This window comes from Grammomys surdaster, unplaced genomic scaffold (genome assembly GCF_004785775.1).
Source record: "Grammomys surdaster isolate TR1022 unplaced genomic scaffold, NIH_TR_1.0 225, whole genome shotgun sequence".
NCBI lineage: Eukaryota > Metazoa > Chordata > Mammalia > Rodentia > Muridae > Grammomys > Grammomys surdaster.
This window is the reverse complement of record NW_021604670.1, coordinates 388059-400449: the sequence shown is the minus strand read 5'-3', so window position 1 is coordinate 400449 and position 12391 is coordinate 388059. Positions and strand designations below refer to the sequence as shown.

Below are 12391 nucleotides of genomic sequence, written 5' to 3'. Positions count from 1 at the left end.
ATGCCTGAGCCTTTGATGTCCTCATTGTACTAGACCCCTGTACATGAGACCGTGCTTGGCTATGGATATGTGTGCTAAAGTAGAATTTAAAGGGACAGTAAGTAGGAAAAACCTAGAATTTGAGGGTACAAATGTGTAAAAGCTAGATATGTGTCTGTCAAACTGATGTAATAATTCCTAGCACTTTTGCATTGTTGAGAGAGGGCAAGTCACACAGGTGGAAGTCATTGTACCATAACAGGCCCCTGTCACAGCAGAGAGACTGGAAGGGAGAAGCTAAGCAATCTGTTTAGTAGGTCAGTAGATTTTTATTGTACTACAAAGGCACAATATGTTCTTTTGAAGTCTGCATCATTGACTTTAGGTTCCGGAAATACTCCAAGCTTATGATAAATTCCTTTTTTGTGTGTATTGTAAAAAAGAATAGTTAAAAGCAAGAAGACATAGCAAGTTAAGTGACAGGCAGTCCTTTCTTGCTTTGTCTTCTGTCACTTTTACGTTCTTCAACTTTAGGAGCTTTGCAGAAAGTAGCTGCTTTGTCTTTTCCAAGTTGACTTAATATCTGTTTCCATTTCAGGCACAGCTTGAATGGCTTCATTTCAACCTTGATTTCTAAATCCTAGGAGAAGAAATATACTTGACTTAGCTAAGTCACATGTCAATTTCTGGTTTAATCAAGCACTTATCATGAGAGGACTAAAGTTATGAAATGTCCACTCAGTCTGTAGGAGGAGAGGTTTTAATGTTCACCAAAGCTGCCAAAATCCTTGACTTCACTGAGCTTCCAGAGCAGGAGAAATGAAGGACATTACCTTTGTTAGTTAAGATTTTACTGCTGTGAAGAGACACCATGACCAAGGCAATAAGGGACAGCATTTAATTGGAGCTGGCTTACAGGTTTAGAGATTCAGTCCATTATCATCAAGGTATCTAATTATAGCACTCAGGTGGGCATGGTACTGGAAAAGCTGAGAGTTCTACTTCTTGATCTGAAGGCAAACAGAAAACTATCTTCAAGTAGCTAGGAGGTGGGCCTCAAAGCCCACCCTCAACACACTTCTCTAACAAGGCCACACCTCCTAATAGTGGTACTCCTTGGGCCAAGCATATAAAAACTACCACATTACCCTAATAATTGTGTTTATGGTGTGGAACTAGGTACAACTTTGAGTGGGATTTAGACTAGTGATTGTAAGGTTAACCCAATGCGCAGGAGGACACAAGCCATGGGAAAGAACAGAGCAGCAAGTGAGGACTGAGTTGTCCAGACAGATTTGGTAGACAAATGAAAAGCCCAGCAGCAAGAAAAAATAATCTGGCTATTTGACAATATAGAATAAAATAAATGTGTAATTGTAGCAACATCCTCTTGATTTGACTGTATACTGGCTTGGGTTGGAATTCTTTGAGTTGCCTTTGGTACCAGTCAGTATGTGGGGAATTTTTCTGACAAGGCACATTGTAGATGTCTTGACTTAGTGTGTTTTTTTTCTTCTATTGTATAGCTGTTATCTTCTTACTCCATGTTTGAAGCATAGTCTCTTGCCTTTGCCAAGAGGCTGAGTTATATATCAACCGAAAGGCCTTCTCCCTGGCCAGGTTGCAAAGGGGACAAAAGGAAAATTATGGTCATTTTTGGAAGGATCAATAACCGTCATGTTTTCTTTACTGTATAAATACTACTTTTATACCACCCTCCCCCAAGCCCTTACACAGATGTTTTCATGAACATTGTTGGCTCCGTTTTTGTTTTGAAAAATTTGAAACATTTTTGAAAGAGGAGAGGAGTTGGGGAAAAAACCTCGTAATTGATTCTAATATATATTTAATTTGGCAGAACTTGAGAGAGATTTGCTGGGATAAGGCGGGACATTTCTTTGATCTCCCAGACTTCTTATCATGGAAGGCAACAGGTGTCACAGCACGGTATGTTAATTACAAGTTAGATTTTATTTGTGTTCTTCCAGTCCTGGGTGTCTCTCTCTATATTGCTTTCTTAACTCTCTTTGACTGGACGACATAATGTTTTTACATCTGCATGTGATTTTGCATACTTGAAACATCTTGAATCTATCTTCTGCCTCCACTGCATATGCTTAAATCCCATTGTTTCCTATCTTGCTGGGAATGTGAGTATACAAGGTGAAGCCATTCATTAAAATTGGACACATTTGAAGGGAGATGTTAAAATTAAGAATGTACTTCAACTCTTTCTGAAGATGCCTTCTATGTGGTGAATTAAAGAGAGAAAAGGATGTTTGGCAAGGAATTGGATGTTAGCTGAGTGCATGTGTTATGAACTGAAGTCACGTTTTATGGAAATACCCTAGAATTATCCCAAACTACAGTGGTACCTGTGTTAACTTAATGGTTACATTTGAGTAACTTACATGTGTTAAAAATTGTGTTCCACATGAGCTGAGCTTACTTTACAAATGGTCACTGAGTGTGAGGATGTGGCTGCTGTTTGTGGGTATGAAGGGAGCTAGGTTTGAAACCTTGGTATGGCAAAGAGATGGTCATTTTGACCTCATGTTCAAAGGGATTTAGGGGAACGATTGGTCTTCTGGTTTGAGAAGGAATCAGGATCTAGACTGGATAACCTCTGTTTGAGGACAAGAAGCAATTGGAGAGGACAGATAAGGACAGATAAGGTTCTTCATTCTTAGCATTACACTTTGGTTTGGCATTATCTAAAGTTATCTTAGAGGGGCCTTTCTGTAGTCTTTTTTTCTGCTTTTGTGCAGTAATGAACAAAATGTTATATTATTTTAGCCAAATGTGGTTATTAGTCAAGGTCCTGCTAGTAAGTGTGGTTTCGCTGGGCTAAAAAAATGAAACCAAGAAGGAGGAGCATCTGGGGCCACTGTTTGCTAAGCCACAGCCTCTTCCTCCTCTTTGTCTCCTTTCTCTGTCCCTCCCATCTTCCTCCCTTTCTCTCTGTTCCTCCCTCCCTCCTTCCAGTTTTTCTCTCCCTCCATCTTTCCCCTTCTCACATCGCTGTCACTTCTCTATCTCTCAGTTCAGCTCAGTTTTGAGTTGGTCCTTGGCTCTTCCCAGTAATTCTGGATGCTGAACATACTCATTTCCTGTTATCTCCTGTTGCATTTTGACACCAATATATGGGCTTTCAGAGGCTAGCCCTGACTAAAATAAACTTCTGGAAATGGTATGCATACACACTGTGGATGTCACACTAGAATGTATGCTTCTTAATAGTTATGTGACCTTGGGCATGTCTCTTCTCTTTTTCTGAGTCTTATTAGCTATATTTGTAAGTGGGGATAACACCCTGCAAGCTTGTGAGAGTCCTATCAAAACTATTTTCTAAAGTAGCTTTTTTTTATAACAAGCACCTGAGTCATTCATTGTATTATTTGTGTGGTGAGTGTGTGTGTGCCTTTGTGTAGATGTCTAAATTTCGAATTGAGTGTTTTCATTGATGGTTCTCCACTTTCATTTGTTGAGACAGAGTCTCTTTGTGGACTCAGACCCTGTCCAGTTCTTGCATGTGTTTTTAGTTTTAAAATGATTGGCTGCCTAGTTCCCTCTTCCTGGAAGAGTCTTTATAGTAAGTTCCTGATTCAGTGCACAGAAGTCACAATGGTCTTACCACAGTTGTCTACAGTAGATACATTGTTTCTTCAGGTGACTGTGCTTAATCATCTATGAGTCCTTACAGTGAGAGCTAGAAACTGTGGATAAGTATGTGCCATGTACTATTTAATAATAAAGCATTTGCAAACAAAAAATCCCTCCTGTCTGTCCCATCTAGAACAAGGGAGATGAGGCCTGAAATAGAGTGTGTCAATGCCAAAAGAATTCTGGGCAAAAGAGCAGGAACTTGGCACCCAAAAAGTCAAGGTGAGGTTTGGATTTGGTGTTCATTTGGCTCTTTCATGTGCTTGTTTTGGGTGGCTTTGATGAAGTTAGTGCCAAAAAAGCTAGAGGGTGTTTTTCTTTTTTGTTATTGGCTAAGAACGGATTGGATTTCACCTGGTCTAAAGGTTACAGGCTTGTTTTTGGCAATGACAGTGTAAGAAGGTCCTTCTTCTCTTTCCTTCTTTTCCCAGGAAAGGAATTTGATTTAGCTGCTTACTTTTTTTATCTGAGTCACTGCAAAAATCACTGCTAGGCCTCTAATTGACTTGTGATTCATGTCTACACTTTGTACTGTATTAATGAAAAGAGTTACTGCTACTTTAATAATAACAGTAAACAATGACAACAACACAGCAATAAAATAAAAATAAAAAAACGGTTATGCTTTATGAAGGACTTTCTTTTTTCTATGGTAAGCATAGTGACAATTTTTAATTCCATTGGTACTCAGCAGCCATCTGTTAGAGTACTGGTATTAGTATTGTTTTTGCCATTTAAGAATTGAAATTGAATGTGTTAGTAATTTGCCACATTCTAACTACTGAGTGGGTAACTGTTCAGATCATGAGAAATGGTTAGTCAGAGATATGGATAATAAAATTGTTCATAATGAGACAAAACCATATTTGTATGTATTCATATATTTGTATGTATATATCCTCTAAAGCAATTTGAAATTACTTTTAGTAAATGTAATCAAAACAGGGGTTGGGTGTGTAGCTATCAGTCACTGGATCTCTGTGCAACATAAAAGAAAACAAACAAAAAAGCCAAGAGAAACAACAAAACAGTGAATAAACCTAAAAAACAGAACAAAATGAAAACATTAATGCAATGACTGCTGAAAACTTTATGGCTGCTATATGTTTCTTTATAATTTTGAGTAGATTTGTTTGTAAGCATGGGAAGTCTGACTGGAGCAACGAATACATGAAGTGGTCTAGACAACTGAAACCTTGTTTAACTCAATGGATCTGAGAGCAAGGTTCTTTACATTATTAAAGGTTCATGATAATCCATAAGGTATTTATAACTATGTTTTATTAATTCAATTATAATTTCAAATAAGCATTTGAAAATAGTTTTAGGATTACAAGAACACTGTGAATATGTACAAAGAGTTTTCAGATGCCAAATGCCAATTTTTTTATAACTAATGTATTAATATGTGGTGTGTTTATTATAAGTAAGGAAACAAGGTTGACATTATTAGCCATATTCTTTTTTCAAATTTCTTTGTATAGTAATGGGTGACATTGTTCTTGGCAGATGCAAACAAATGTTTACTCTCCCACATAGGGAATCAATAACAGATCAAAATACAGATACCACCAACATCCAACTTGGTGAACCCATGAGTTTGTTGCAAGTTACTTACAGGAACAGAAATCACTCAAAGACAGCAGCATCACAAAAGCCCATGTAGCATGGGTGTCAGCCCACCAAATCTGTACAGTTTATAGGCAGTTTGGCAGGTTGGAAAGTGTCTTTTTCAGGCAGTTCAGCTGGCTTCCACCTCTTCCTGTCATCTTTGCAGTATTTAGTATGTTGGAGAATGTCTCCCAGCGGTTCTTACTGTTTACATACACTCGGGGAGGGAGGATACTTAGTAAACCTGTTCAGCTTCAGGGGCTTCCTGTAACCTTTGAGTTGTTTGCTTTCTGAAGTCAAGGGGCTTACCTACGGGGTGGAGTATTTCACCTCACCTTTGAACATCCTGCATCATTAGCCTCCCTCCAAGGTAGATGATTTTATACAGGTGCAAATTGCTATATAGCACCTTAGTTTTTAACCTAATGGCCTTTCTTGGTTCCAAAATAGTGTATTGTTTGGTCATATCTCGACTGTCCTAGTTTCTGAGACTTTCCTTGTTATGAAATCTTGGCATCTTTGAAGCACTTAGGTCCTATATATTGTGAGATTCCTGTTTTTAGAGGTCATTGGCTATGTTTCTTTAGATGACTATGGATATTCTGTTCTGGGGCGGTAACATACCATTGACATCACTGTTGATTCTGTTTGTCACTGTGTTGGTGCTTGCCTCTACCTGCTCTATGCCATGTTGTACTCTTTGGGATGGTTCATGGTATACAGCCCATATGTACAGAGTGAAGTACTGTCTTTAACATTTGGAGGGCAGAAAAGCTGCATACATTACTGAGAATTATTTTGTATTGGAAGTTGTCTTTTCAGTTCACTTATTTTTACTGAAATGAGCCAAAAGAATTGGATGATTATGCTTCTTAGGTACAAGAGGTTATGAAATGAAATGAAATGTGTTTCATTCAGAGGTTATATGCTACATTTTCTGGGACATTTATACCCTAAGGGAAAACAGGGCTGAATTTTCTAAAATTTTTAATTTATTTTACCTTATCTTTTGTTGTTTTATATACTTTTATTTTCTTCTCACTTCTACAACAATATAAAACTCTTTGTTGGCTCTCAATGAATTGTCTTTATCTCACTGTTAAGAGATGAAATTATGTTCTTTAGGAACTGGATGTTGTAGCTAAGTCTTTTGGAGGCTGAGCCAGGAGGATTGCCATGATCTCAAGGCTAGTCTGGGCTAAATATTTAGCTCTAGGGTAGTCTGTGCTATAGGATGAGATACTACCTCAAAGCAGTAAGAATAGCAAAACCTTGTAATCTTCTTTAAAATAGCAAGCATTTCTCTAATATTATTGGTTCTCTGTTTCTGTGTATGGTGTTAATAAGGGATAGTATTGTATTGTTAATTTTCCCATGGTTCCTTGCTTCCTTTATCAGGAGATGGTTGTGGTTACACTATTGATCTGTAGTCATTTTATAATGTAATTTTCAGCAGTTCAAAGTAGTAGCATTATTTATAATATTATTCAAGTTTTTTTTATTTCATAGTGCCTTATTTTTGCTATTTACAAATAGTATTCTACAGTAAATAGCAAATAGTATTCTATTTGTAAATAATGCCCGTGTATAATTCTAATCAGTTAGTATAACTGTGTCTTAGTGTTTCATTACTTATAAAGGACAACATTGAATTGTGGCTGGCTTACAGTTTCAGAGGTTCAGTCCATTGTCATTATGGCAAAAAGCATGGCAGCACCCAGACAGACATAGTGCTGGAGAAGGAGCTAAGAGTTCATCTTGGTTCCAAGGAAGTCAGGAGGAGACTATCTTCTGTTACTGGGCAGAGCCTGAGCATAAAAGACCTCAAAGCCCACCTCCACAGTGACATTCTTCCTCCAACAAGGCCACACCTCCTAATAGTGCCACTTCCTATGGCCAAGCATTGAAACACATAAATCTGTAGGGGCCAAATCTATTCAAACCACCATAACCTATATTCACCTTGTTACATATTTTGGCTTGATATGAGGTTGTAATAATTTGAATCTTGAAATGTCTCCAACGCTCATGCGCTGAAGGGTTGGTCTGTGGTCTGAGTACTGAGGGAGAAGGGCAGTACCTGTAGGTGGGTAGAGGTAGGGCTTAATAAAAGGCAGGTGGGTATCCTGTTGACAGGGATATTGCAGTGCTTTACTGCTCTTTGGTTGCTCATAACAACGAGATGAGCAGATTTCCCCACCATGTGGTACCTCTCAGTACTCTAAAAATGGGAACCAAGCTTCCCGCTCATGAACTTTCTGGACTAATGATGTTCAACATGTGACAGTTATTCATAAGGATCTATTCAAGTACCCACTTTTAGTTCTTTGGAGTATCATCTAAGAGTTGAAGCTGGCTTGTGCAGACATTCTGTGTATAGCTTTTAGACGAGCTACCTCGACCTCTCTACCTGCAGCAGAGCAGAGTGCCTGTTTTCTTACAGCCTTTCCAGCACTTATTTTCTCTCCTTTCTTAAAAGAAAAATGCCATTATGATTAGGGTAAAGTGGTTTCTTGTTGTGATTTAATAGTCTTTTTAAATTTTAGTGCTCTCTGGTTGAAAGTAAAATTGACTGAATTTTGTTCATCATTGTAGGTAGGATGCTTTGGCTAGACCTTGAAGGGAAAAGCAGTTATTCATGATCTGTTCCATGCTAATGCATTTTGATTTGCATTGTTTTATAGTTGTATTGAAGGATGATTTCTCAGAACAGAGCTAGATAAAATAGCCCTTCTAAGTTCTAGGAAGAATGATTCAGTCTTCTCCGTTCAGCTGATTCTTGAATGTAGTTAATAATGCTGAGAAATGACCTGTAAATATGACATGTGCTTTACCCTTAGTTTTGGAAGACAAGGAAGATGTTTCCATTCTATTCAGAGGCTTATAATTCTTTATCTCTTTACTGATGAATAGTAGAAAAATTAAAATATCACAACTATAAAGGTTGATTCTCTCCTATAAATAAATCTAGAGAGAGTCTTTGGGCTATTATAAAAAATTCCATGAAGTTGTTATTATTATTATTATTGCTATTATTATTATTTTACCATTTTTATTTCACCATCTTTAGTACTGAACTCATGGTTGAAATTACTTCATGGTCTAGGGTATTTCAGTAGTGTCCATGATTAAAAGATGGCAGGGGCTCATAGATACCTCACAGCTGAGGTAGCCTTATGTAAATGATCTTCCTGGGAGATTTGTAAAGCACTTGCATTTATATAATCATCAATCAACACTTAGGCTTATGGTCCAAACTAGTCAGAGGGAGGCTGTTTTATTTGAGTTCCTTTCTACTCAAATAATCTTGGAAATTTTTACTATTAGAAAAAAACGAAAGGAGAATTGCCATTGGACACGTTAAAAAGACAATTTTGAAACCATTTCTCAGTAAATTGTATTGGACAGTGTCCTAGATATCAATTTATAATATGTCTTTCATAATCATAGAGGACAGTATATGTGGTGCTTATGGGGAAGATGTTAAGGTCTGAAGCAACCTTATCTGTTTCTGTCATTCCCTTGTCCACGAATCCATTTATTTATTCTCAATCTGTAGTAATATAACACCTATGAGATTCTAATTAAGCAGTTGGTGCCTGCACATTCCTTGTACTCTTAAATTCCATAAAAGTAATGGAGCCATAAAAGTAAAAGTGGAGCTAGCTCAGTGGGTAGAATCATGTGCCGTTCTTGCAGAGGACCTAGGTTCAGTTCCCAGTACCTAAGTTGGGTGGCTCCCAGCTGCCTAGTACTACAGCTTCAGAAAACCCAATGCCTCCTACTAGCCTCCATGATACTGCCACTCATGTGCACAGACCTCCACACGATGCATAGTTAAAATTACTTTTTAAAGTCTTTTTGAAAACATGAAGTGGAGCCAACTGCTCTTTAACTCCAACTATTTACTGATATTACTCACGTGGGTGGCCTTGGGAACACATTTAATCCCCATTAATCCATTTCCTTCTACAGAAGGACAAAGCATCAGTTTGACTTACATAGAAAATACAATGCCATGGATAAACTATCTCACAACATGGCACATGGCGAGGACCAATTCCATTTGTCCTTACTTTAGGTCAAATTTTACTTTACATAAAATTTATTTACTTATTTTAGTATTAAGGCAAATTTAAACTAAGTAGCTCATGTGTGGGAGAAAAGTACAGTCCTTTCAGAAATTAAATAAAGTTGCTTGATGCTTCCCTTAAACCCCTTCAGCTTGAAGGTTTTATCTTATCTTCTTCTGTGAGGCATTGAATAAGAATAATCTGGTATTTCAGAGCTCTTGTGAATGTGAAGATGCAAATAGGTGTGGGGATTTCTCTGTCCAGGAAGGAAACTTGGGGGGGGAGGGGATGAGGAGGGGAAGAAAGCTGAGATCAGATGTAGGGAAAGTCAGGGAGAGAGGGCCAGGAGAGTAAATGGAAATGGGGATGGGAGTCTCTAGGACACGCCAGAGACCTGGGATGGTAGTGGTGCCAGGGAGTCTACAGTGGTGAGAGTAGCTGAGACACCTAGCAGTGGGGAATATGAAGCCTGAAATAGCCACCTGCTGTTGCCAGCCAGGACTCCCAGTGAGGAATAAGGACATCAACCCACCCACAAAACTTTAACCCAAAATTTGCCCTGCCTACACGAAGTGCAGGAACAAAGATATCACAGAGATTGAAGGAACCGACAACCAATGACTGGCCCAACTTGAGTCCATCCCATGGGCAAGAACCAATCCCTGACACTATTAATGGTACTCTGTTTTTCTTGCAGACAGGAATTTTGCATAAGTCTCCTGAGAGGCCCCAAGCAGCAGTTGACCGAAATAAATGAAGAGACTCACAGCCAAACATTAGATGAGGATTGGAAAATCTTATGGAAGAACTGGGGGAAGGATTGAGGGACCTGCAGGGTATATGGACTGCACAAGAAGACTAACAGAGTCAACTAACATAGATCCTTAAGGGCTCCCAGACACTGAACCGCCAACTAAGGAACATACAAGGGCTAGACCTAGCCCCCAACTCCCCATGCACATGTGTAGCAGATAGACAGCTTGATCTTTATGTGGGTTCCCCAACAACTGAAACAGGGGCTGTTCCTGAAGCTGTTGCCTGCCTGTGGATCCTGCTCCTCTAACTGGGCTGTCTTGTCTTGCCTCAGTGGGAGAGGATGTACTTACTCTTGCAGTGACTTGATGTGCCAGGGAGGATTGGTACCTAAGGGAGACCTTCCCCTTCTCAGAGGTGAAAGGGAAAGGGGAAATGGGAGAGGAGATGTGTAAAGGGGTGACTGGGAGGAGAAGTGGGTCTGTGATTGGGCTGTAAAATGAATGAATAGATAGATAGATAGATAGATAGATAGATAGATAGATAGATAGATAGGAAAAAAAGAGCCTTAAAGAATAAGAAAACAGACTGTATTGTCCCAGCCAGCGGTAGGAGGGGATGTGAGGGTTAGATGTCATGCCTTTTCATCCATGCCTCCATGCCCAAGAAGGCCTCAGATCTTGGGAACTTCAGTTCTTCTGTTGTCCTTTGCAGACACTAGCACCTACCTATCTCTGAGGGTGCATGGAGGCTGGAAGGTCAAGGTGCTTCTTTCAATGTTTGGAAGTAGAGCAAATCTAGGTGCAAAAGGTTAAGTAAACATCCTCATACTTGCCTTAGGATGTAGTTGCCGTGTGTGAGTGCAGTGCCAGTGAGCTGCACCCTTTGTTGAGACCCACTAGTCTGACAGTGCTCAGTTCATATAAGGTTTTTTGCCAGGTTCTCTGATCTGTGCATCTAGACGTAAACTCTGTGGATGGCAGAAATTTTCTGACTGAATAGCCATATAGCTTTTTCTCCACTTAACCTTTTATTTTTTTCTCAGGCCTTGGATCATCTCTAAAATGTATTTCCATTTGCTGTTTTACTTTGGCAAAGTGGGACAGTCTCATAATTTGGTTCCTCCTTAACGAATAGGTATGATGGTATATTCTCTGTTGATAGTTTGGACTATGAATGTGATACTGAATTCAGAAGTATTTTACCCTGGGGATGAAACCAATAGGTGAGGTTGGATGGTCAGTAAGATGTTTGTACTGTAAGTTGATTAGGGATACCTTTTCTTGAAACCAGGTCTCCATGGAATGGTAGAACCTTAAGTTAGATTGTTACCAGGGTGGTTCCCTCTGCCAGTGGTCTGTTTCTTGGATGGATTTGGATCTTCTGATTATTTTGTTCTTATTATTTCACTCTGGTGGATTTCAGATTCACTCAGTCTCATTACAGGTATCAGCATCTAGTAATGGAATCTCTGATATAGCAAGGCTCCAAGAGTGCAGTTGTGTTTAAGACGGGATACAGGATGGAGGGAGGTGGAGGGGAGCTCAGAGGACTTGCGCCATACCATGGGTCCTGACTCATCTGTAAACTGCAGATGTGATGCTCTGGTGAGAGGGCTTCTACCATCCCCCCTTTGGATTTTTTTCTTAGGCTCTTTCCCTTAGGAATGGCTAGTTAAGGTCTAATCTTAGAATTAGACCTCTGGGATCCTACTTCATTCAGAAATTCTGAACCTTCCTTCTCTTCTTCCTCTTCTGCATAGTTACTTTTTTAAAATTTATATACCTTCTTTTTACTATGCTCATTTTCCTTCTCTCTAAAGGGCCTTTGAAGAAAATAAATGTTGTTAAGAAACTGCTGTTAGGGAACCCTTTGTTCTAAAGTCATTTAGAAGATTGCTTTCATTTTTGTTAATGCAAAAAAAAAAAAGAAAAGAAAGAAAGAAATGTGCCAAAGAGTGCATTCATTAGTGAAAACCCTCAGCTTGAATACTGCTCAGCTCTTACTCCTTTCTGAAGTCGAACCCTCTCCCCGAGTTTTGTAAATGTCTTCAGCTCATCCATCCTTCTAGTTTCCTTTCTGCTTCTTGTCTAGAGCGTAGCCTGTTATTTAAAACTCAGTGTGTTCCAAATGCCACTTCACCTGTTTGTACCCTTACCTCCTCCTTAACCCCACATCCTTGTTTCTTAGGAAACCTCTATTTTCTATAAATTGAGCTGGAGATAGTTTCAAAGAGGTGCTTGGACTTTTAATTAGTACTGACAACCCCTTCTGTTTGGGGGTATGCCCTGCAGACTCTCTGGAAGTCAGGT

General features: G+C 39.1%; 1 protein-coding gene across 4 annotated transcripts in view; it reads left to right on the top strand.

Annotated features, from left to right (window-relative positions):
* Positions 1–12391, top strand: part of Fggy (FGGY carbohydrate kinase domain containing) — a 363520-nt gene that overhangs the window by 61496 nt on the left and 289633 nt on the right. For all 4 annotated transcript variants that reach the window (XR_003712158.1, XM_028773313.1, XM_028773314.1 and 1 more), the window contains one exon: positions 1838–1926. Coding sequence is in view for 3 of the 4 variants with exons in the window: in XM_028773313.1 (XP_028629146.1) it covers positions 1838–1926 (89 nt within the window). In the remaining variant the exon portion in view is untranslated. The remainder of the gene's footprint in view (positions 1–1837; positions 1927–12391) is intronic.